Source organism: Onychomys torridus, chromosome 14 (genome assembly GCF_903995425.1).
Source record: "Onychomys torridus chromosome 14, mOncTor1.1, whole genome shotgun sequence".
Taxonomy (NCBI): Eukaryota; Metazoa; Chordata; class Mammalia; order Rodentia; family Cricetidae; genus Onychomys; species Onychomys torridus.
Genome location: NC_050456.1, coordinates 78,020,408 through 78,047,317, shown reverse-complemented (window position 1 = coordinate 78,047,317; position 26,910 = coordinate 78,020,408). Strand labels below are relative to the sequence as shown.

Sequence of the window (26,910 nt, the reverse complement as noted above, 5' to 3'; positions counted from 1 at the left end):
TAGTACAACTGACCACAGAACAAAGTTTACTATTTGCCCAGTCACATGCATAACTGGGGTTGACATACGACCAACAGGTGAGGATAGCTTTTAAATCGGTCAAATCCTAAGTTTCCCACCAAGCCACTGGATTCTCCTTGGTGCTTCTGTGACAGCAGTGATGGCACTGGGCTACCCTATATACACAATACATGAATGTAGGTTACAAAAGTCTGACACCATTCAGACAACAGACGAAAAGGCAAAGGCTGGCCTCTGTGGTGGTGTGCTGGACTGATTCAGTGTACTCTTTCCTGGGGACAGTGACAGATAAAGGCAAGCTTTCTCCCAGAATTCTTCTGGAGTCCAACTGCTCCCAGTTTATTTCCTGATTTTTCCTCTAATTATCATCAAAACTTTTCTCTTCTTGTATTTTGTGGTATCTAAGGCTGAACCCAGGGCCTCCCACATGCTACCACTGAGCTGTGGCCTCACCATTGACTTCATACTCTTCTTTTTTTTTTTAAATTAATTTATTTATTTAATTTTATTTTTTTATTATTATTTTAACTTCATACTCTTCTAAAGGCTTTGGAAATGCCAAACCCTAAGTTACCCTTCGTCCAGAAGAAATGGTTGTATTCATAGTACAGCTGTTTTTAAACATTCAGCAACACTTTAGCATTTAAAACTTAAAAATCAGATGCATCTTTCAGGATGGTATATCCGTGGTCTCCACAAAAGACAGTGCTACATTAAAATGTAGGTTAGCAGGCCAAGTCACTTGGAAATGACAAGGAAGCTCCAGAGTGGCTGGCTGTACCTGGAAACCCAATAGTAAGAAGATGGGGGAGGGGGGTTCACAAGCTCAAGAACTGCCTAGAAAACAGAGCTGGGGGGGGGCACAAGCCCCACAATGAAGGCCCAAATCAACAAAAACCCAAGCCTGCACACTTGCCAGTGACTATGTCTGTACAGTTATTCATCACGCAACACCTCAGCAGCGGGAGATGACTCAGGTGGCAGAGTGCCTGGCCAGCATCAACTAGGGATGGTGGCCCACACCTGTATCCCAGCACTCAGGAGCGAGAGGCAGGAGAACCAGAACTTCAAAGCTAATCTTGGCTATATATTTATAAACTTTAGGGCCAACATAGGCTACTTTTTTTTTTTTTAGTTTTCCGAGACAGGATTTCTTTGTGTAGCTTTGCGCCTTTCCTGGAACTCACTTGGTAGCCCAGGCTGGCCTCGAACTCACAGAGATCTGCCTGGCTCTGCCTCCTGAGTGCTGAGATTAAAGATGTGCACCACCACCGCCTGGCCAGCTACATTTTTTTTTTTTTTTTTTTTTAACAGTGTGACCAATGCAAGTAAGTCTGACGCCAGGGAGTCAGAAGAAGGTACTCAGGAAACTGAGCTGGAAGAGCACTTTCAAATAGAAACTTCGCCCGGTGGTGGTGGCTCACGCCTTTAAACCCAGCACTCGGGAGGCAGAGCCAGGAGGATCTCTGTGAGTTCGAGGCCAGCCTGGACTACCAAGTGAGTTCCAGGAAAGGTGCAAAGCTACACAGAGAAACCCTGTCTCGAAAAAACAAAACAAACAAAAAAACCTTCACATTTGTTCTCAAGATACAGCAACTTAAACAAATGAAATAAACTACAAGGAATCAAACACCATTTATTTCATATTGAGGATAACCTTAGAGCTCCAAGTGTGTTCACTGTAAATGTACTACACCCAGAACACACACACACCCAACCCCCAAGGCTATAGCAGGAGGAAGCCAGCCTAGGCCACATTGAGACCATCTCAGGAAACAAACAAGTCTTCACTTCTTAATGTCCTTGCCTTTCATTGTGATTTTCTTGTTACTATATCAGACAGCAACACCTATTGTTAGACCCTGCAAGTATACTGTTTACAAACAAAATAAGGAACTACAGAAACTCTGCAAAACTCCTGAAGTCTAGGATTCACAAATGACACTCATTAGGTAGAGCAAGGCTCCCAGGTATGGTCTGACTACAGCCAGCCCACATTAGGAGACAGCAACTGTAGGGAGAAGAGAGGTACTTGCCTTTTGACAAATTCTCAAGCTGGCTGTGTCCAGACCAATTACAGCCAACGCCCACTCCCACAGCTCTTTCCAACAACTCAGGCAAATGTTCACTAATAAAACTCTGGTCAACAGAATACCTGAGAAATTCTAAATTCTGCATGCAAATGAGAAGGATGGCAGAAGTAGGTATTCCCGCTCCCTTTTTTTTTTCTTTTGTTGAGGCAGGGTCTTACTATAGCTCTGCCTATTGTGGAACTCACTAGACCAGGTGGCCTCGAACTCAGAAATCCCATCTGCCTCTGCCTCCCCAGTGCTGGGATTAAAGGTGTGCACCACCACACTCAGCTAGTAGGTAACATTTTAAAACTAGGCTGCATAATTATGAAAAGCTAAGCAGCTCCTCTTGGGGCACACACACCTGCGTACAGCAAAGGCTAATGCTGCAAGCAGCACAGCAGCTTACCACCCACAAGGCTTCTTTACAGTGGTCTAGGGAGGCCTGATCTGTCCCTTACACAGGACACTGAGACAGATTCAGTTTTCAGTGGGAAAACACATGACACAATGCCCTCCGATTTTCTTGCTGTGAACAGCATGTCCATGTACTTGTGCTGCTTTGACAAAACCCTGGAACCTTACACCAGGTGAATAATGGTGAAAGCAGAGAAGGACAAAAGCACGGGTCGCCAGGACTTACTGAGGAACGTCAGGCCGAGAAAGGCTCTAAGAGTGACGTTCGCACTCAGGAACTGTCCCATTCTAGAAGCCACCTGCCTTTACTGCCAGACACACTGCTGTGCCTGAATCCCTCGCAAACAACATGTTAGCAACACTTTAAAAGGAACCGATGGATTCCTCCACGTGGTAAGTTCAGATGCAACTCCACACAGACCCTAACCTGGGAAAACTACAAATGAACACTACCCTCTAGTTCAGAGAGGCCACTGTGGCGGCCTCTGGAGAGAAGAGCTGGAGGAGAGCAGGCTGTGCACAAGGACGAGCGACGGACACACAGACTTGACCCAGGCTCTGTCCTGCGAGCTTGGACAAGCTATCTTGCCTTCCACATCACTACTGCACAAAGGGAAAAGGGGAGATAATATAGCAGTCCTAGCAAATGCAGCCTGGGAGTCTGCAGGGTTAGAGTCTGCAAATTGACTAGATACCCAGCATGAAGTAAGTGCTCCGCTCCTACCAGCAATGGCCGATCCCTCATCCTAAATGCCTGAGGTTCAGAGGTGGTCTACATTTGAGGTTTTTCTCAGATTAGGGGATACCTGCATAGACTTTACTAGTCAGGCATTCCTAACCTAAAAATTCAAAATCTGAAATATTCCAAAACTTGATAGTTCTTGACATCACTGTTTGGAGCATGTTCAGGTTCAGTGAAATTCAGGTATGGCAGGCCATGCACAGAATTCCAAATCTATATAACAATTTAAGTAAGTAACACAAAAATCTATTTGTTAAATGAATTCAACCAAGAACTAGAGACAAACATTTTATCTCTTGCATTTTAAAAATATTTCCTGTTCAGTTGTCGTTTGAAAAATGTAGGATTTGAAATTAAGAAGTAGATGATCAAAGTAAGCAAAAGTTCTTTTTCTAGCTAGCTATAACTTACTGCACCTTCCATCAGTGAAAATGCAGGTCAGTTTAAGACAGAGTATCTCTGTCACCACGTGTGTTTCTGTCTACCCCACCCCCAACCCCCAGGGAGGGCAAAGGAATTCTAATCTTAATTCCACGACCCACCTTACCTGATGGCAGATGATAAGGCCCCTATATCTGTTTTGGTTTATTTGAGACAGGGCCTCATGTAGCCCAGGCTGATCTTAACTATATGGCTGAGGATGATTCTGATCCTCCTGCCTCTACTCCACCCCAAGTGTTAGGATGATGATATGCCACCCACATTCTGAAGGATTGCTGAAGAATCTCATCAGACAGGCCTCTTTGGGTTTCCTCACCTAGTCTACAAAAAGCTACCAAATCTCCATAGAAACCCCAAAGGAGCCAGACATAGAGGCATACCTTTATAGTTCCAGCTGCTTGGGAGGTTGAAATGACAGGATCACTTGAGTCAGTAAGGTCAAGACCACCCTGGGAAACACAGTGAAAGTAAAATGCAGGTACGGCAGGCCATGCCCCAAAGCCCAGCACTAGGGAAACTGAAACAGAAGAACTAGAAGGAGCAAGGTAACCTAGGCAACACAGTAAGACCCTGTCTCAAAAAGAAACACCACTGAGTGTCTAGCATAGTGGTGCACACCTGTAATCCCATCATTCAAGAGGCCATGGTTGGGGGATAGATAAATGAGGGTTGAAGGCCGGCTGAGGCTACATATTACCTTCCCAATCAGGCTAGGCCACAGAGTAAGACACTATTTCAAAATCAACAGCAACAACAAAGAAAATCATCAAGCAATAACATTAACAACAACAGGAAGCAAAACAAAACAAAAACCCAAAGGTCAGGGTTCAGAAAGCATCTGGACAACTGAATGCATGGAGGCTCACAGGCAAACAAAAACTCATCTATGGGCGGGGAGTGCTGTACTCCTCAACTCCACTGACACAGAAGCCCTGGGCTAGCCCCTTTCCAGACTTTGACCTATGTACCTCCTCATCTACCTGCTTATTTGTATCCTTCAAAACATCTTTTACAGAGCCAGTGAGATGGCTCAGCAGGTAAGAGCTCTTGCTGCCAAGCCTGACAACCTGAGTTCAATCCCAGACACCAGATGGTGGGGAGAACTGACTCTCACATGGTGTCCTTTGACCTCCACATGCTTGTCATGGCATGCACACACCTCCTGTGGATATCACTCTGTATAAATAAAGTGCTGACTGGCCAGTGGCCAGGCAGGAAGTATAGGCGGAACAAGAGAGAAGAGAATTCTGGGAAGTAGAAGGCTGGAGAGAGACACCGCCAGCCGCCGCCATGAAAAGCAACATGTAAAGACACTGGTAAGCCACAAGCCATGTGGCAAAGTATAGACTAACAGAAATGGGTTAATTTAAGAATAGAAGAAGTAGATAACAAGAAGCCTGCCACGGCCATACAGTTTGTAAACAATGTAAGTTCCTATGTGTTTACTTGGTTGGGTCTGAGCGACTGTGGGACTGGCGGGTAAGAGAGATTTGTCCTGTCTGGGCCAGGCAGGAAAACTCTAACTACACACACCCATAAAACAAACAAATAAATATAAATAAAGAGAATTTTTTAATCCTTTAAAATAAATAGGCAAATTTATTGAGAAGTATTTTCCTAATAAATAATAACAAATCAAGCCAGGCGATGGCGGTACATGCCTCTAATCTCAGAACTAGGGAGGCAGAGACCTGAGGGTCTCTGTGAGTTTGAGGACAGTCTGGTCTACAGAACGAGTTCCAGGACAGCCAGAGGTACACTGTGAGACCCTGTCTCAAAACAAAAAAACAAAAAATGTGTATGGCTGTTTTGCCTGCATGTATGCATGTATCATGTGCATGCCTGGTGCCCTCAGAGGACAGAAGAGAGTGTTGTATCCCTTAAAACTGGAATTATGGACAATTGTGGCTGCTGTGGGGGTACTGGAAACCAAACCTGGATCTTCTGCAAGAGCAGAAAATGTTCTTAACAGCTGAGCCATCTCTCTACCCCTAGACAGGCAGTTTTTGTATATGTAAACATTTAGAAGTATTATAGGCAGGCAGAAGGGTATGGTGAAGTACCCAAGAGAAAACTGAGACAGACATACAAAACAGGTGTGTAAAAGCAGCAATGATTTCAGCACAACCAGTTCAATCTTAGTGAAACAATTTCTCAAAAGAAATGAGAGATTCTGAGGAAGCAATTGGCAGACCCAGCTTGGATTTGATATTATTAGAAAAGTGAGCTATCACAGGCAAATTGATAAAAATGGTGACTAAGAGCAGACTGGACAATGGTTAGTTAAAGTCAGGCTAAGTGACATGGGAATAGGAAGAAAGAGCTAGCAGGAAAGAATCATCACCAACTTTGATGCAGGTGACCATGAATCAAGGTCTGCTCACTAGAGCCCCAATGGACCTCTGCTCTCCCGGGGGGTACCATGACGAGTGCCAACGAAGCATGAGAATATAGGGCTACTGTGTGACAAAACTTTTCTCCTGTGACAACAGTTTTCCTGGAGCGATGCAGCACCGAAGACAGGGAGTACACAACAGAGCAGAGTACGGATGCACCAGAGACCAGCTGGAGAGCCAGTGAGCTTTATTGGGGTTGCTTACCGGAGTATGGGTGAGGTTATTTACAGGAGCAGGATGACTCAGAGAGAGCTGCGTCAGCAAAGCCCACCCCAGCACGGGTGACAGACAGCTCACAAGGACCCTGGAGCACACTACAGTACAGACTGCAGGCAGCTCAACACTTCCCAGGTGCCTCAGGTGATTAAACCTTTTTCAGGCAACTGGTCTGGTATTTGCTTCTCCCAAGCAGCCAGTCTGGTCTCAGAGTCTTCTTTGCTGCTTTATTTTTCCTCTGGAAGGGAGGGTCCTAGTGAGTCATGTTAGTTTCAGGGACTTCCTGAAGCTATTTTTAGTTTTTTATCTTCCTGCTGAAGGCGAGTCTCTGGAGGAAACTGTTGTACAACAGGTACAAGAGAATCAATCCTCATCCTAACTACAGCAGTTAACCTGATGTGACCAGGCATTAGGCAAAGAGATCTCAAATGGTATTCCCAATGCAGGAAGAAGAAAAAACGGCTTATTTCTTCAGTTTTTATACATGTGACTGAAATGTGGTACATAATGTTATTTAGACATTACACTTACTCTTCATCTCTGCACCTTCACTTACAACCTGAAAATTTGTAAACTTCGCTGTGACACAAAGTTTATCCACAGGCTGTCTACCCAGCACTGTTTTTAACTCAACAAGGAAGGAAAGACAACTGGAGCCAGGTAAAGGAGACAGAAGAGCCAAAGCCACCTCTGTCTTCTGACTGCCACATGTGCAGCACCCTATCATGAACACACAAATACTAACAGTAAATTTAAAAGAAAATCAGAAGCCAGGTTCACACTGTAATCCTCATCACTTAGGACACTGAGACAGAAGGTTCCAGCAGGTTCAAGGCCAGCCTGGGTAACAGTTCTTTCCAAGAAACAGTGAGTATGTCTCAAGAAACAAAAGACCCAAAATCTTACTAGAAAAAAAGGGGGCAGAGACCTGGACAACTCATAAAAACACAATGATTCTCAGCTGGGCATGGCAACATGTCCCTTTAGTGCCAGCACTAAGAAGGGAAACAGAAGGATCAGAAATGCTCAAGGCCTGAGTGTGCCGTACACACAGCAAGGTCGGCCTGGACGAATGGCTCAAAACCGCACAACATGTTAGGTGTCGGGTGTGGTGGACAACAGAGGCAGGCAGATCTCTTTGAGTTCCAGGCCAGCCAATGGATACATAGTATGATCCTGTCTCAAAGAAGGAAAAGGAAATACAAAGGCTCTTAAACACATGCACTCAGTGTGATTCCAACTGTGAGACACAGTATCTCCATTGACACCACCACGTCTCTCATCTGTCACACTGGCAGAGATCGATAGTACACCGTGCCAGAAGTAAAAACTGGTATAACCTGCACAAGGCACTGTGGCTATGTTGCTCCAAATCACAAATGTATGTCTTTTTTGTTTGTTTGTTTGTTTTTCGAGACGGGTTTCTCTGTAACTTTGGAGCCTGTCCTGGACTAGCTCTGTATCCCAGGCTGGCCTCGAACTCACAGAGATCCACCTGCCTCTGCCTCCCAAGTACTGGGATTACAGGCGTGCGCCACCACCACCCAGCAAATGTACGTCTTTTGACCCAGAAATTCCACACTGAATAGTTTATTATCAGGTACTCTACTCACATCGTCAAATGGCTGTATACAAGGTTACTTTAAACAGCACAGTTCAATCTCCATCAAAGAAGGAATTGCAGTAAATTAAGACAATGAGATGCTGTGTGCTCATTAAAATAAAGAAGTTTTTCATTCACTAACAAAAACCAACCTCCAAAAACCAGTTTATTTAAAAAATAAAAATAAGGGGCGCTGGGAGATGACTTAGCAGTTAAGAACAGTTGTCGCTCTAGCAGAAGATCAGAGTTCGGTTCCCAGCATCCATGTGGTGGTTTCATAACCATTGGTAACTCCAGTACCAAAGGATCTGGCATCCTCCTTTGATCTTTGAGAGCATCACCCACATATATGTACAGGTAAAATACTCATATTCATAAAAATAAATTAAAATCAAAAGGTAAAAATAAGAAAAGATATAAACATGCCAATGCTAAATTTTGCATTTTGGAAAAGATGGAATACACCTATAATTTTGTGTCTTGTATTATAGGCTGTCTCCAAGTTATTTCTGGTATCCTTTTGGGTAGAACCCAGGACCTTGTATATGATAAGCAATTAATTGTTCTACCCACTAAACTACAGGTCCACATCCCCAGCTCCAATACTGGTTATCTGTGAGAACACGGCGCCTGGAGCCAAGACGTGAGAAACATTTTATTGAATATCCTTTGATTTTTGAACCATGCAAATGTATTGACTACTTAAAGAAAAAATAGGCCTAACAAGAAGCCCATAATACCTATGTCCTAAGTAGAGACTTTCTTACGAACTCGCCTTAGATAAGTTCTTTCAGTTCACTCAACGAGTACTCACTAAATTCTACTCTATGTGCCAGGCACTGCTTTAGACACTTATGAAGGGACTCCAGCCAGCCAGGCCTGGCAAACATGGCTCTGGCAGGCCTTGCCCTTCTCTCCCATTCCCTGTCTTGCTAAAAACCACTAGATGACATTCCTAAAGCTAGTCACCAAGGTCTAGTCCCTTATTTGTCCACTTCCTCCTCCTGAGGCTGACCACCAAGGTCCAGCTATCAAAGTATTGAAGTTCAGTAATCAGAAGCCCTTTGGTTCACCTAATTAACATGTCCAAATAAAATTAAACACCTCAAGCCAGGCGTGGTGGTGGCGCACACCTTTAATCCCAACACTCAGGTGGATCTCTGTGAGTTCAAGGCCAGCCTGGTCTACACAAAGAAACCTTGTCTCAAAAACAAAAACAAAAATTAAACCCCTCATACTAACATGGGGTTTCCCATTTTACCTTTATAAACTACCATTTTCCTATGTGCCACCCTGTCTCCTCTCTATCTAGATGCGGACAAGTCCCCCTGCTCTCTCTCCTTTGTTCCCTTCCCCTTCTCCTTCCTCCTCTGTCTCCTGTCTTTGCCCCTTATCATACCCGAGCCCTCTGTCCCTCTGGGGCACATAAACTCCTTTGCGCTGAGAATTTGGCCCTGGGAGTCCTCGGCTGATACACTTCCTTTTAACTTAGGTCTCAGGAGTGAAGACAATCAATACCTCTTCCTGTAGGGCCAGGAAGGAAAAGGCTAGGAAGTTCAATGAGAATCAGACAGTAATAAGGACTAGGAAGAAAAGTCAAGCTGTGCATGCTGCTCATGTCCACTATCTCAGCTGAGGCAGAAAGAGTACCATGAGATCAAAGCCATCCCGAGCTAAGAAGTTCTAGGACTGCCTGGGCTTCAGAATGAAACCCTGTGGAAAGGAACGGCAGAACCACATTTAGGGGTGTCTCAGCCACTTTTCCATTACTACAATGAGACAACTGACCACGGCAACTTATAAAAGAAAGATGAAGGGTGGCTTCAGAGGCCAGAGCCCAGGAGGAGGGGGGCAAAGGCACAGTGGCAGGAACCCCTGAGGGCTCACACTGATTCACAAGCTGAAGGTGGAGGGACTGGGAATGGCTTAAGTCTTCCGGAACCTCAAAGGGCAGCCCCAGGGACACACCCTCTCCAACAAGGTCACATCTGACAGTCCTTCCCCAACAGTTCCCCTGGGGCCGGTGCACTCCAACATGAGCCTGTGGGGCCTCTCTCATTCCAACTACCGTAGGCAGCAATCAGAAAAGGTGAGAGAGCCAGCCCTGGAGCTAACGGGAATGATCTAGTCACAGAGGGAACACAGCTCATGCCACTGCTCTGATAATAAAGGGTGGGCGCAGCTCCCCTTTAGAGAAGTCCAAAGGGAAAAGAGTACAATCACACTGCTGGCAGAGAGAACAGCACATATGTGTGAAGAAGCTTGATGCTTACCAGAGGGAGTCATTGGAAGCCAGTAAGTTAGCAAGAGAATGGAAGAGATGCAGATAAGGCCGGGGCTCATGCAGTGTGAGTAGGTCAGGGTTTGGGAGTTTGTCCGTCTGTATGAGGGGGACGGAATCATGCATGCTGGGCATGCTAGACGAGTAGCCTACCACTGAGCTACATTCAGGAAAGGAATTTTGTTTTTTTGTGGTAGAATCAACAGGAGTCAGTACTCCAAGCATGGTCGAGAGAGTTATGTTTATAACCTCAGTACTTTCAGGTGGCAGCAGAAGGATCAGAAATTCAAGGCCACCGTCGGCTGCACAGCCAGGGTGAGGCCAGCCTGGGCCTTGTGAGACCTTGTTTCAACAAACAAACAAATAAAAGTAGCTGAAAGGCTGTAAGCCTAGGAATGGCATCACATTTGTAGAGTCAATAACTATAAGAGTCGGACAGGAGGGAGCAAACATGGGCAGGTACAGTCAAGGCGTACTTTCAAAAGGATCAACAAGAGCCTGGGAAAAGCTAGGAGAGAGAGAGAGAGAGAAAGCAGCAGGTGACAGCGGAATTGAAGGACAGGCACAGCGAGGGTCAGTGAGGTGACTGAGTTCTTTTCCAGGGACCCATATGATGGAGGGAAAGCCGACTCCCACAAGTTGTTCTCAGACCTCCACTGCATGCCATGTAATGCATGTATCCTTTCTCATCCCCTGCCAAGTAAATGATTGGAACTTTTTAGAACTTTAATAATTAAAGAAGAAAAACGGGCTAGGGAAATGGCTCTGTGAATAAAAGGGCTTGCTTGCTATCCAATTCTGATGACCTGCCTGAGTTCAATCTCTAGAGTGCAGTAGAAGGGGAACCACCTCCACAAAGCTGTCTTCTGAATTCTGTTCGCACACACACCAAAGCATACACATGCACACAGACACGCCACACACACATACTCAGCAACTGAATCATTTTAAAAGAAAAAGCAATAAAAGAAAAATATTTATTTATTTATTTATTTTGGTTTTTCGAGGCAGGGTTTCTCTGTGTAGCTTCGCGCCTTTTTACTAGAACTCACTCTGTAGACCAGGCTGGCCTCAAACTCACAGAGCTCTGCCTGGCTCTGCCTCCCAAGTGCTGGGAATAAAGGCATGCACCGCCACCACCCAGCAAAAAAGTACATTAATAGAAACTAAAAACTGCTAGCTTAGAATCAAGAGTTAAGGAGGGAAATAACAAGCTACATGGATCCCAAAGACTTGTTACCACTTACCTAATATATGGGAGGCTGCTAAAGCAATAAAGTTCACAGGAACACAGAGCCTACTATTTAAAAACAAGAAAAGAGTAAACATGTCTTTATTCAGGAAGCTAGGGAAAAAAACAGCGCAAACTTAAAGGAAACTAAAGGAATAAAGCGAACACGTCAACATACATAAAACAGAAAAAGGAGCTCTGTGTGTGTGTGTGTGTGTGTGTGTGTGTGTGTGTGTGTGTGTGTGTGTAAGGGTCTCACTATGTGGTCCAAACTGGCATTTAACCCGCAGCCATCTTCTGATCTTCTGTCTCTGTCTCCTGGGTATTGAGATTACAAGCATTAGCCACCACACTGAACTTGAAAACAAAACATTTAACAAGCAATCTTGTAAATCTGTTAGGGGAAAAAATTAAATCTAATGAGGAGGATAAAGCTCAAGCCAGTGATGGGGCCCAGCACCACCTACACCAAAACAGGTCTAGAGCACAAGAGACGTACAGTTTTACACAGAGATGGCTACATCTACGACTAGAGACAACGGCCCAAAAGGCATATGGTAACAGGAGCTGGAGAAAAGTGGCAAGGCCACTCACTGTCAAGAAAGAAGATCTACAGCTGAAGGTGATTGAGGCAGGGCTTGGCCGGAGCATATGTTAGTTTAAGTTTTAATTGCCCTAACTGATTTGTGCTCTTACAGAAATACCCACTGGGTTCATTTACTGTAATAAATACTTTTTCCTGGGGGGAAAAGGGCATAAACAAACTATTTCAGGAACAAGAGGGAAATATGATTTTAAATGCAGCCGAGAAACATAATAGAATTGAGAAAGGAATTAAGACCAAGTCATTGAGGAAACCCAACAGTTAAAATCTAGGCAGTAGAATATGAACCAAGAAAAGCCGCCAGAGACATGTGGGCCAGATAGGTGAGGTCAGGATTTAAGTGTCAAGATGGAGGAGGGGGAGCTGTCAGCAGGTTAAAGGGCTTGCTGTACAAGCCTGAGTGCTGTCCCTGACCAGAAACCCACACAGTGGAAAGGAGAGACCCCTGAAAATCAACCTCTGACCTCCACATGGCACAAGTGCCTACACACATACACCACAACAATAATAGTAAAGTAAAAATTTAAAGTGTTAGGACAAACCAACGTGAAACACACCTGTAACCCTAGTACTCAGGAAGCTGAGACAGACAAGAAGACAGAGTTCAGGGGCAGCCTGGACTACATAGAAAGTCCAAGGCTAGCTTGAGATATATAGCAAGACTTAGCTTAAAAGTAAATATATAAACAGCCGGGCGTTGGTGGCGCGCACCTTTAATCCCAGCACTCGGGAGGCAGAGGCAGGAGGATCTCTGTGAGTTCGAGGCCAGCCTGGTCTACAGAGCTAGTCCAGGACAGGCTCCAAAAGGTTACAGAGAAACCCTGTCTCGAAAAACAAAAACAAAACAAATAAAAGTAAACATATAAACAAACAAACAGGCACTCAGTAAGACTGCTCAACAGGTAAAGGAACATTTAGAGCCAAGCCTAATGACCTGAGTTCAGTGCCTAGGATCCACCTAGTAAAAGGAAAGTATCAACTCTCACAAATTGTTCCCTAACAAGCATGCCCCACCAAAAACAAACTAAAATAAAAATGTAGAATTGAAGCGGGCGGTGGTGGTGCACATGCCTTTAATCCCAGCACTCGGGAGGCAGAGGCAGGAGGATCTCTCTGAGTTTGAGGCCAGCCTGGGATACAGAATGAGTTCCAGGAAAGGCGCAAAGCTACACAGAGAAATCCTGTCTCGAAAAGCCAAAAAAAATGTAGAACTGATAATAAGTAAGTAAATAAACAATGGTGCCAAATGCTGCAGAGAAGGTGAATGGTATCCAGTGGATTTGGTGGCAAGAAGTTGAACAGCCCCAGTGCCATGTTGAATTTTACACTGAGAGTCAAAGTCAACTAAAAGGTAATGGCTTTATGTAAATTCAGATTTGGAAGCTGAAAAGTTCCAGCTGATGTTGTAAGAAGACCCTGAGTATCACTGTAGTAGAGCATGCCAAAGGTAGACTGGGACTATAGGGTGGCCACAGAAGCCACGGAATCAAGTAGCCACAGTGCTCGATGGCCACACAGTACAAATGAAATCATAGTATCTGATGACTATGGAAGGGACAATCATGAGAGAGGCAACAAAGTCTACAATAAGCTGAGGCAGAGCAGCAGAACCATGGGAAAGAAAAATGAGAGTCTAAGAAGAGAGCCTCTAAGGGACACAGGAGAGGAGACTGGACCACTGGGTCTGTTCAGGCTCCCAGAAGTCTCTCCATCTCCACCATCTGAGCTCTCGTGGAAACTCAAAACTGGGCGCATCATGGGAAGCCCAGAGAACAACAGCCACTATTTTTGAGTTAGTTGAGATAATACTGCCCTCAATCTTGCCAGCTACATGAACACCTAGACTTGAATTGGGGGGGGGGGGGGAAAGGAGTCATAGAACTCCTGTAACTAACAGGAAAGAAGTGACAGGGCAGTAGTAGTTTTTCTAGAAGGTCAAGTATGGACTTTTCTCCCAGGACTCCAGGATAAGGAACACAAAATGAACTTCAGGCATTCAGGACACTAGACTACACTGCTTCCTCCTAAGTTAGATCAGAAGATGTCCAATAGTACAAGAGGCCAGGTGGATGGCTAATTTCTAAATGTTTCTCAACCCACGGGAAAGGGGCTGGCAAGCCTACCTCCACCAATGGTGCTGAAAGGAATGGAAAGATGATCTGACTCGTTCATTTAAACCAACTCTTTTTTCCTTTGTTTGTTTGTTTATTCATTTATTGAGACAGGGTCTCTCTGTATTCCTCTCTGGCCTAGAACTGACTCTGTAAACTAGGCTGGCCTCAAACTCACAGAGGTCAGCCTGTCTCTATCCTGAGTGCTGGAATTAAAGGCGTGTGCCACCAGAACTGTCAAGTCTGAGGCCAGCTGGGGTTAAATACTGAGATTCTGTCTCAGAGTACATAGATAGGTAAATAAAACTTCAAAATAAAAATAAAAACATGCTTACTATGTACTGGCAGTTTAATAGATATGGACAAATAGGGTATGGTTTCTGTCCTCAAGGTTAGTCCAAAAGAGGAAACAGGTTAAACAAAACAGAGGACTAGATGGAGAGGCCCAAGAGTTACCACAGCCAAAAAGCAAGAGGAATGAAGGACAGGTGTGCAAGGCAGGCAGGCTAGTGTGCTAGCTCCAGGGTGCTGCACTCAGTTTTTCTGTGCATCTCTTCTCCTCTGTGCATCTCTTCTCCTCAGCTGTGCCCAAGTGTTTACTCCCTCTAGGTCCCCAAACCAGCACAAGACCCTCGGTGTAGCTCACGTCTCTCTTGCCTGCCTCTCCAGTATCTATCTGCAGAGTACCTTCTTGTCGGATAGGGCACTTCCCAGTTCTGGAGTGTTCTCCAGAGCAAAGAGGGAATTGGATAATTCAAAGGAGTGGCTAAGCCAAAACCGGATTGGTGTGTATTTCCAGCAGCAACAGAAATGGGTTAGTAATCCAAGTTGGGACAGTGAATCAAAGATTTGCCAGAGGCTTCTAAGAAATAATCTTACTCTTCTGAGAGACTGATTAGAAAAACTGTTCATTCTCCTGCAGAATACTGACCTCACTCTGGCCCATGTGGTCCAGAGATGAGAGCCTATCACCTCTCCAGCATCTGGCCACAGCAGCTAGGCTCAGCTAGGCTGGCAGGCTCAGCTAGGCTCAGCTAGGCTCAGCTAGGCTGGCAGGCTGATGGGAAGCAGAACCAAGAGAATCATGACAAATAGATCTGGTCCCCAGCCAAACAGTCAATGATATAAGCCAATCCATCCCTCTAAGTGGGTTTCTTATTACTTATTATTATAAAACACTCAGGTACATAACTCATAAACCACCAATGAATCAGCCCACCAACTCTTTTTTTGGAGCACACTTCAATTTTCATCTTTTGTTTCCAAAAGTCTGTTAAATTTCATCACTAACTATTAAAAATATAAATCATTTACCTCCTATATAAACCTTGGAGAATGGCAATTAGTTAAACTGGTTAACTGTGGCTCAAAACTGTATTGAAACAGGGACTGTAAAAATAGCTCAGTTAGCCTGGAGTTGATGGTAGTGCATGCCTTTAATTCCTGCACTCAGGTAGGCAGATCTGTGAATTAGAGGTCAGCTTGGTCTACAAAGCAAGTTCCAGGACAGCCAGGGCTACACAGAGAAAGCCTGTCTTGAAAACAAACAAAAACAAAAGGGAAGAAAGGCTTTGCTGAGTAAATCCCACCATCACAAGGAAGGCAGAAGACAAACAGTGGAGTAGGGAGCAACAATCTGTAACCAACACCATGGACCAAATGTTCATCTAATGACGGAGTCGTGGTTTTCATTTTTTTTTTTTGAGACAGGGTCTAACTATGTAGCTCTGGCTGACCCAGAACTTGCTACATAAACCAGGCTGGCAGGGACAGGTCACAGAGATCTGTCTGACTACCTCTGCCTGAGTACTGGGATTAAAGGCACACGCCACCATGACCCACCCTATTGGTGTTGTTTTTTGAGACAGGGTCTCACTGTAGATCAGGCTAGGGTCAAACTCTATTAATCCTCCTGTCCAACCTCCCCAGTGCTGGGTCACAAGAATGTAGCACCACATTGTAATTCAGTTAATTTTTTTTAATGCCTTCTGTTGAGTAATCAAATAGGGCTACAGTTCATAATTCTGTAAATTAACCTCACTGAAAAACAAAAAGAAATGCTCGCTAAAACATCAAATATAGGGGTTGGGGAGTTAGCTCAGTGGTAGAGCGCTTGCCTAGCAAGCGCAAGGCCCTGGGTCCGGGCCTCAGCTCTGGAAAAAAAAAAAATCAGATACAAACTCTTCATACCATTCTTTACATTTGTGTGTAGTGTGCTCACTAGTCAGTGCAGGGGTGCACGTGTACAGCCGACAGAGGATGCTGACACTGGTGTCTTTCCTCCACCACTCACCACTTCATTCATGGAAAGATGAATTTGTTGTACCTTTAAAATTGAGTATGGAATTATACAACCTTAAGAGCTAGGGCTGGAGAGGTGGCTCAGAGGTTAAGAGCACTGACTGCTCTTCCAGAGGTCCTGAGTTCATTTCCTAGCAACCACATGGTGGCTCACAGCCATCTGTAATGGCGCCCTCTTCTGTATACATAATAAATTAATAAATCTTAAAAAAAAGAGCTAACAAGCCTTAGAACCATCTAAATTGAATTCCCATGTATCATAGGAATCCCATCAATAACATTCTGAGCAGTACATTCATGGCGTGGATCTGAAATGAGAGGGAAGGGATGAGTACGGATATTTATTTGATCTGCACGCTGAGTAAATCTAATGGAGTTGGCTTGATTTGGTTTGGCTTTTTGAGATAGGGTCTTATGTATCCAAGACTGGCCTTGAGATCCTGGTCCTCTTGCTTCCCCTTCCTAGTGCTACTAGTAGAGGAGTGCAATACCTTGCCCCACAGACCATAATCTTAAAGCAATTGTTCCTAGTACAAAAGTCTTGTAGATAGTGCGATTTGATAGCAACAGATCAAAAAAAGCAATCTGCAAGCCAGGTGTGGGCGCACATACCTTTTAGCCCAGCACTGAGGAAGGAAAGGTAGGCAGATCTATGAGTTCCAGGCCAGCCTGTGTCTACACAGTGAGCCTGGAGGTCTGCCAGGGATACAAAGTAAGACCTGTCTCAAAAACATTTGTTTACTTTCTATTACTTTACTGTCTCTAACTTGAAATTTTAAGAAAGCAAACTTTATTACCTATTGGTAGTCCTTGGAAATTTTTTTAAAGATATGAACTACTAAAAATTACCCATGTTACTTTTAGACCCAAACAGACGTTTCCAGCTTCCGGGAAATCTTTGAAGGTAGACATAGCTTTACTGAGTCATTCAACTCAATGATGAGCACTGCAGTGGGCAAAGAGGACAGAGCAGGGAAGCCAAGTCTGCTGTAAGGAAGCTTTGTCTACAGAGACATTCGCACAGGAATTGCAAACTGAAAACTGTCAGGAAGGCAAAGAACAGGGTGCTGTGAGAACATGAAGGAGAACTGACCTAACCTGTGAGTTCACACAAGGACTTGCGGGGAAGTGATAGTTAAACTGAGATGTGAATGGAGCCCGTTCACACTTATGTAAACCAGTCTCCATAAAATAAAAGGACAGGCCCAAGGAAATAGCTACCTTTGGCATCTTTTTCCTAAAACGATCTTTTTTCCTTAATGATAAAGTAAGTCATAAGATATTTAAAAGCTAGTAATTCAAAGTTCTGTGGGAGGCGTCTTGCTCATCTCTCATAGCACCCTGCTCAATATTACTAGTATTATGGAAGTCGTCACTCAAATCTTGGTTGAAATGATTAGAGCAGTACTAATGCTGATGTCCATACTGTCTTCAGCTAAGCAAGACCGATTCACAAACTTCATCTCAGCACCTAAGAAATCTCCTTCTGGATTTCCTCGATTGTGAAAAGGTGCTTCCATCTCCTCATAAGGCTGATATAGATTCAGCGAAGGCCTGGCATGGTGGTACACCCCTTTAAACCGTTAAACTGATCACCAGGGGTGAGGAGGCAGAGGCAACAGGATCTCTCTGTAAGTTCCAAGCCAGCCAGAGCTACATAGTGAGACCCTATGTCAAAAAAAAGAAAAAAAGAAAAAACTCAGACAATGTGAAATCCAACACTGGCTAAATTCTGAAGTGCCTAAGATATGTACATATAGTATCCTCGGATAGTCAGGCCAGGCATGGTGGCACATGCCTTTAATCCCAGCACTGGGGAGGCAGAGGCATCCAGGGCTGCCATACAGAGAAATCCTGTCTTAAAAACAACAACAACAAAAAGTATGATTTGTCTAAAACAATTTTTTACACTCACATGTGTTTCATTTTCCTTATAATAAAAACACTAATAAATGTTTATACCTTCCCTCTAGCCTTGGTTTTCTGAGGGAGATGAAATTACATATACTCTAAGTCCCATCTAATGCTAGACTTGGACCTCGAAGCCTTTAGAAGAGCCTATATTATACTTCTCAGTGTTAGACTACTTCCCTAACACCTCAGTCCCTCAGGACCCCATGCTTCCTCTGAAGAAAGAGAACACATACACTTAGTTAGAAATGTCTGTAATCCCAGAACCTGAACAGGCAGAACACAAGTTCAAGGTCAGTCTAGGCTATATAGTAAGACCTTGTCTCAAAAAATAATTTGGGGGGCAAAGGCAACAGATAATTCAGTGGTAGTGTTTGCCAAGCATACATTACAGCCCTGGGTTCAATACTACCCATTTTACATTTGTTTAATTTAGTTGTAAACCTCACCCAAATTGGGGCTTCTAGGTGATTCGAATACTTGCAAAATTTTATATTCCTTGGGCTGCAGGATGTGCCTCAGTGGCAGAGTGTGGTATTATGCAGGCTAATAAACTTATCTGGGGTCAGAGAACAGGACGGCCACAATATTAAACATGAGGATAGGGAGTGAGTGGTAGCACACTCCTTTAATCCTAGAATTTCAGAGACAGAAATACCTCTGGATCTCTGAGTTCAAGGCCACATTAGAAACAGCCAGGTTTGGTGACACTCGCCTTTAATCCCAGAAACCCAGCCTTTAATCCCAGGGAGTGGGGGCAGAAAGAGAAAGGTATATAAGGCGTGAGGACCAGGAACTAAGTTGGTAAAGCATTTGGCTGGTTTAGCATTCAGGCTTTGGAGCAGCACAGCTCAGCTGAGAGCCATTGGGATGAGGACTCAGAAGCTTCCAGCCTGAGGAAACAGGATCAGCTGAGGAACTAGCAAGGTGAGATAGCTGTGGCTTGTTCTGCTTCTCTGATCTTCCAGCATTCACCCCAATAACCGGCCACAGGTTTGTTTTTATTAATAAGACTTTTAAGACTCCTGTTACAGCAGCATTCTTGCCTAACATGTATTATGAGGCCCTTGGGTTTGATCACCAGAGCTTGGGCGCTCGCGCTCGCTCTCTCTCTCTCTCTCTCTCTCTCTCTCACACACACACACACACACACACACACACACACACACACACCTCTTATATTCCTTGAAGGGAAAAAAGCAGAAAACAAAACCGTCAATATGGTCAACTGTCAAAAATGTAAAAGACCTATTTACTACCTAGCCTAAAAGTAAATTCTGACTTCCTAACTAAGATGACTATTAACTATTTTGCTTGCTTTGTTGAGAGAGTCCCACTATATGGTGAAAAGTGGCCTCTAATTCTCAACTCTCCCAAGCCACTATACAAAACAAATTATTAGCTCTATTTTAAAATCAGAACTCAGAACCAAAAAAAAGTCACCATCCTATAGCATCTGTATTCCTAGAACTTGAAAGATAAAGGCAAGGAGAATCAGGAGTTCAAGATCATCCTCTGCTACTTGACAAGTTCAAGACCAGCCTGGTCTATTTGAGACCTTGTCAAAAAAAGTCACTTATATTCAGAAGTGACAGTAAGTACAAACTCATTTATGGTAAGAAAAATTTCAATTGCAACAGCTAGAAGAGTTTAAGTATCTGCCACAAAATACAAATGTATCTACAAGATAGATACATAAAATTTTACACACACACACACACACACACACACACACACACACACACAAACCCCAAAGTATCAAAGCACTCAAATCACCCAGTTAAAGGCAACTTATGTATTTTAGACTTTTGACTTTTTTTTTGTGTAGCCCTGGCTGTCCTAGAACTCACTTTGTAGACCAGGCCTGCCTCTGCCTCCCAAATGCTATGATTAAAGGCATGTAGCAGTATTTCAGACAGTTTTTGTTTTTCCTGGAACCAGGCTGGCCTCAAACTCACAGAAATCTGCCTGCTTCTGCCTCCTGAGTGCTGAGATTAAAGGCATGCGCCACCACTGCCTGGTTTCAGATGTGTTTTAAAGAATGTTTTAGCATAGTTTTTAAAAGATCTTAGAACACCATTATAAGGATACTTCTAAACAAATGATCTTTTTTTTTTTTAAATATGCAAACCAGAGCTACTAGATCCAGATGAAGTCTATCAAGAGAATGATGGGTGGGGGGAGCCTTTCAGGACTGAGTGTGTAACACTTTGAGGGAACACTTGCCTAACATGCCAGAGGCTCTGGGGTTCTGTCCACACCCAACACTGGGGGGGGGGGGAACGACACAGAAAATGAGGGAAAGGAAGCAATACCTGAACTAATAATCATTAATGTAAGTTTTATTCTCTAAACTTGTTATTATTTACTTACACATGTATGTCTGAATGCCACATGTATGCAGGTGCCCAAAGAGGTCTGAAGAAGGAATATGCTGGAGCAGTGATTACAAGTGGTTGTGAGCTGCCTGATGTGGAAGCTAGGCTCTGAACAGCACCAAGTACTCTTAACTACGGAGCAATCTTCCAGCCCCTATGAATTCAACTTTTAATTAAGTATCTTGTATTTTCACATCATTATTTTTGTTTGACAGTTTTTGGATTGGGAGAGTGTTTTGGTTTTTTGAGATATTCATATTTATGAATATTCATATTATGAGTATGAATTAGATATTGATATTTTGTAGCCCAGGCTGGCCTTGAACTCAGAGATCCACACCTGTCAAGGTTCGTGCCACCACACCCACCTGGTTTTGTTTTGTTTTATTTTGTTTGAGGTAGGGTCCCACTGTACAGCCCATGTTTTATATAGCCCATATGTGCCTCAAACTTGCTAACTGTAGCCCAGGCTGGCCTCGAACTTGGTAACTATAGTCCTGGCTGGCTACAAAAATCATAATTTGAGTGCTAGGATTGCAGGTGCACACAATCACGGTAGGATCTAAATACAATTTTTCTAAGATTTATGTTATTTTTGAAATTACATGTGTGTGTGTGCTCAGAACCCAGAAAAAGGCATCAGATTCCCTGGAACTGGAGTTTCAGGCAGTTGTGAGTAGCCTGACATGGGTTCTGGGAACTGAACTGGAGTCCCCTGCAAGAGCAGTGCAAGTTCTTACCCACTGAGCCATCTCCCTAAATCTGTTTTGATAACATAGTCTTCAAATGTTCTCCAGAGAAAAATCTGAATATTGTGGTATTCAGAGGAGGAATGTTGAGATGGCAGCTACTTTTTTGACAGTCACTCGATGCTAGCTTCTCTAATTTACATCTACTGAGTGTGTCGGGTCTCTAACAGCCATTACAGCTACTGCATCACGGACTATATATAATGAGCACTGCAGCCCTCTCTTTTGAAGAAATGCAAGGAAAAGTTTCAAAAGTATCCAAGGTCACCAATGAGTCAGTAACAAAGCTGGAAAGCAACACTAAAACTTCAGCTCCTACACTACAAACCACTTTCCCAACCCTAAGAGAGGAAAGAGCCAACGGGCTATTTTCAAAACCTTCTAACACCGTAGTACACTGACTAAAGACAAATCAAAGATTCACCTTGGGCCAAAGAAAAAACACGCTACGTTTGCATACCATTATCTCCTTCCGTGTTCTCATAACCATACAACACAATATGAAAAACCAACTGACTTTGGCTATATTAAACCTTGGTAATGTGTGTACTCTTCAATATGGACAATTTATTTTCCCACTAACTGAACATTTATAAGTTAATCTTTCATCACCTTGTCACATTCCGTCCGAGGTGCTATGAGGTACATTCACTTCCTCACTCAACAGTCAAAAGTTAAAAACAAGCAATTCTCAGAACATAGCTACATTGCCAATGACAAAAAGTGGGGGAAAGCGCCAATAAATTGCTGCTTTTAACGAGACATTTTAAAACACGACGATGTGCTTCACAGAATTACGGCTAAGTTCTTGGCTGGTTACTTTAAAGTAGCATTTAAGATATATCCCTCCCTGTTTGGGACAGCCTGACTCGTTAGACAAGATAAATCTAGGCTCACTCACACAGAACACCTCTGAAGCAACTTAGCTTATTGAAAACATCATTGCAACCTCCCAAGCGTGAGTACTCAGCCCTGTCATACTACAAGGGACAGAATGTCCCTCTTCAAAAATCTTTCAGGAGAAGGCTGCCTCGCGGAGACAATGACAGCAGTACTCCCGGGAAGGATTTTGGAAACAGTGTTGACACCAGGAGAAGAGGCTCCTAGGAAGTGTCAGTGCGGCAGCAGGTGGAGTAGCCCGGCGAGCCGAGCAGGTCCTTTCTGACCTAGTCTCCAAGTCCTCCGCCTCCCTGTCCCGGTTCCGCCTTACGGACCTTTCCAAGGAGCCTCGCGCCCCGGTTCTCTCACCCAGGGCAGGATTCTCGAGCCTCCCGGGAAGCGAGGCCACCTAAGACGGCCGCCGCACCTCTTCCGGGGACTCGCAGGCCCGCTCCTCGGCAGTGTCGGAACCTGACGGACCCTACCCGGGGTGGGGGGAGGCAGCCAGCTGCTCCCGGGGTCTGTCCGCGCCCCGGTTCCAGAGCCCCCTCCCTTTCGAGGCACCGCCGCCGTCACCCGCCTCACTCCTGAACCCCTTCTCCTCCGGAGCACCCCAGCGGAGTTACCGGCCCACTCAAAAGTACCAGCGCCGGCCGCCCCCACCGGTCACCCCGGCCTCGCTGTCACCGCCCAGCTCCCGGCTTCGGCCCGCACCGCCGGCGTGCCCCCGGTGACGCTCGGGTCGGTACCTTGCGGACCCCCTTGTAGATATAGAAGTAGAGCTCCCGGCCCACATTGAAGCAGAGGCGGTCGCCGTTGCCAGACTGGTCGTTGAGGTTTACGAAGGAGACGCGGACAGGGTTGGATCCCTGCGAGTTGAAGGGCACCCGGTTGGGCCGGCTGTACTCCGAGTGCGGCAGCAGCTTGTACAGACCTTCCCGGGTGGTGAATTGGGTCTTAATCTCGTTCATCTCCTTCCCTCCTCCCTCCGTCGCCATCTTGGAAAGCAGCGTTCATCCTGCCCTAAGTGCCCGGATCACGCCCACCGCGCAGGCGCCGTCCTCGGCCGCTCGTTCTCTCCCCCCCACCCCCTTCGTCGCGGCCCCGCCCATTCGCGAGCCGGCCCCCAGGAAGGCGGGCCGAAGCGGAGGGGGCGGGGTCATTTGCGGTCCCACCGCGCACGCGTGCTCACCTGGCGCGCTCCGCCGGGCGGGGCGAGCGCAAACTCCTCCCCTGGGTGCCGCCCTCTCCATGCCGGTGGGAAAGGTCCGCTGGCAGAGCGCCGCTCCGGCGTTCCTTGGGTGAGGTGAGTCTGTGGGCGCTCTGGCGCTCCGCTGAGAGACCCTAACTCGAGAAGCCGAGGGAGGGCGCCGCCTTGGCCTCGGCCGGCTGGCACCCCTTGAGACTGAGCCCGAGCCGAGCAGTGAGGTCCGGTGTGTGCACCTGTGCGTCCCAGCTGTGCTCCCCTCCCCCGGAGCTGGGGGGACGCAGGCGGTCGGGGTGGGTGCAGGGTCCTGAGCCCCTCTACGCCAGAAGATAGAGAAGGATTGGGGTTCATTGCACTTCACGGTGTTGTTTTTGCTTGTGGGTGGTTTGTTTGAAAGTGGGGTTGGGAAGAAGAGCATAAATGTACAGGACTTGTGTTTTCAAGTCTCACCTGAAATCTGACCGGTGAGCACTGGCTGGTTCTTGAGAAAGCAGGTTGTGTTGGCGCTTGTGTCTCTTGTGCTAACATCTGTCACTCGCTGTCTAGAGGAAGGGGCGAGGCTCATAGCCCGTAGCTTCGGGAGCTAGACATTGAATCTGTGCATGATTTTCTTGCTCAGTAGTTAATACCGCCTAATAAAGGTAAAGCTAATTAGTTCTTTTTAAAGCCTCACATGGATCTTGAAGTTGTTTGCTAGGAGAACCACAAAGTTGTATGAATATTCTGTACGAAGTCTAAATACTAAGAAAAAGCTCACACGTTAAAGTAGTATTAAACCTTTGATGCATCGATTTCTGGGTATGTGCACTGGAATACAAAGGCTTCTAAAGTAATAAACGTTATAATAGAATTCTAGAATGGAAAAAAATGTTACATAAAGAATGAACTATACCTGAAAAGTCATGTCTGTAGAGTAGAAAATACGTGGCTCAAGTTCAGTACCGTGGTGGGCACCCCTAGTTCCAGACAGAAGAAATGCCTGAGCCCAGTATGTCCGAGGTTAGCCCAGCCCATGGAGCAAGACTCTCGACTCACAGAAATTAATTGCAAAAAAGTGAGGAGCATTCGAAAGAAGTTTAAATTATAAACATTTTATGTAGTAGAAAGCAAGTACATAAACAGTAGAAACTACCAATGTTGTAATAATGCATTTGACACACCTTGTAGCTGGCTGCGTGTGTGTGTGTGTGTGTGTGTGTGTGTGTGTGTGTGTGTGTGTGTGTACTACAGTAAAAATCCTTTATTTATTTATTTTTATTTTTGGAGACTGTATCTCACTAAATAGCCCTGGCTGTCCTGAAACTCCATAGGAGACCAGGCTGGCCTCCAACTCAGAAATATGCCTGCCAAGTGCTGGGATTAAAGGAGTGATCTACACGTCCATCTTAAAATCCTTAATACATCTCTAGAACACACCTTAAATTTCATTTTTTTGTTATTTGCCTTTTCCTAAAATGAAAATATAGATCAGAACTCTTAAAAATACTAGGGCATGTTCAGTGGGCAATCCCAATCTCCCATAGCTATGTTATTTTGCACCAAAACCAGGTGTTTATAATGGTCATCTTGAGGGATAAGTAACAGCCTGAATTATCTAAAAAGAATGCAGTTGGGTTTTCTAGTTAATAGGGAAAAATATACTTTGGGAGGGGAAACCTCAGCAAACAGAAACTGAAACAAAAAACGGTGACCTTCCACCATAAGGTTGAATTGCTCATGAAACCAGTATACTACTGGGCATGATGCTAATGCCTTAACCTCAGCACTTAGGAAAGAGAGGCAAACAGACGTCAAGGCCAGCCTGGTCTACACAGAGACTTCCAGAGCACTCAGGGCCACATAGTGAAACCCTGTCTTTAAAAAAAAAAAAAAATTAAGACTGGTATGCCTTAAGATTTATATTAAGGTTTTATTCCATACATTTTTTTTTTTCTTGCCAGACATGGTAGCATATTCCTGAAATGCCATCATTCCCAGAGACTGAAAAAGGATGATGGAAAACTCAGGGCCAGCCAAACATAGTGGCACACACCTATAATACCAGTACTTGGGAAATGGGAGCAGGAGGATCAGGAGTTCAAGGACAGTCTCAGTTAAGTAGTCGGTTGAGAAACCAGCCTGGGCCACTTTAGACCCCCTCTAAAAAAGAAGGGATTCCAGCACTTAGGAGGCAAAAGCAGGCAGATCTCTGTGAGTTCAGAGCCAACCTGGATGAGTTCCAGGACAGCTAAGGCTACATAAACCCCTGTCCCCCCCACCCTACCCCCTCAAAAAAAAACAAAAGAAAAAGAAGAAAGAATTCAATTCCAACCTGTGTTACACAGCAAGACATTATCTAAAAACAACCACCAAAGCTAGAAAGGTGGCTCAGTGGTTAAGAATACTTGGCTAATCTTTCAGAGGAGCCAGGTTTGATTCCTAGCACCAACATGACAGCTAGCAACCTTCTGCAACTGCAGTTCCAGGGAATCTTATGTCTCTTCTGGCCTCCACAGGCACTGCATGCATAAAATACACAGACATACATGCTGGTAAAATACCCATACCCATAAAAAATAAAAATCATCTGGGCATGGTAGTATACATCTTTAGGCTCAGCACTCAGGACACAGAGGTATATGGATCTCTGTGAGTTCAAGAACAGCCTGGTCTAGAGAACCAGGACAGCCAGAGTTACATAGAGAGACTCTGTCTCTCGTCTCTCTCTCTCTCTCAAAAAAAAAGTATGATTCCTTTTCACAAAAATGTTAGAACTTTATAGCCGGGCGGTCGGTGATGGCTCACACCTTTAATCCCAGCACTCAGTGAGGCAGGAGCAGGTGGATCTCTGTGAGTTCAAGGCCAACCTGGTCTACAAAGAGAGTGCTAGGACAAACAGTCCTGTTACACAGAGAAACCCTGTCTCAAAAATTTTTTTAATTAAAAATTGTGTTTCTAGACCTTGAAGACACAGTCCAGTAGAATGTGGTTAGCGAGGGGTAAGAAGATGGAGGTTGACAGATGTTGGGCAAAAGATTAAAATATGAAATAAGTCCTAGAGCTCTTTTGTACAGGGAGGAATTCAGTTATAACAAGATAGCATATTTTGGAAGTTGATAAGAAAGTAGGTTTTAAGTGTTTCACCACAGAAAGTAAATACCTAGTCGTGCATGGTTGCCCGCATCTGTAATCCCAATAATGGGCGGTTTAGGAGGATCAGGAGTAAAAGGTTATCTTCAGCTACATAGTGAATTTAAGCCCAGTCTGGCTGTCTGGAAAATAAAAAAGAAATACCTGAGAAAATGGGTATGTTAATTAATGTAAGCCAATTCCACAATATATATGTACACTAAATATGCTATCCATGATAA

General features: G+C 44.7%; 1 protein-coding gene across 1 annotated transcript in view; it reads right to left on the bottom strand.

Moving 5' to 3' along the window:
* The window catches only part of Wdr20 (WD repeat domain 20), a 64,841-nt gene extending 41,428 nt beyond the window's left edge, over positions 1-23,413 (bottom strand). The window contains 1 exon segment of the mRNA XM_036205875.1: positions 23,103-23,413. Coding sequence (XP_036061768.1) covers positions 23,103-23,351 — 249 coding nt within the window. The 5' untranslated portion in view covers positions 23,352-23,413.
* Between the last annotated feature and the right edge of the window lie 3,497 nt (positions 23,414-26,910).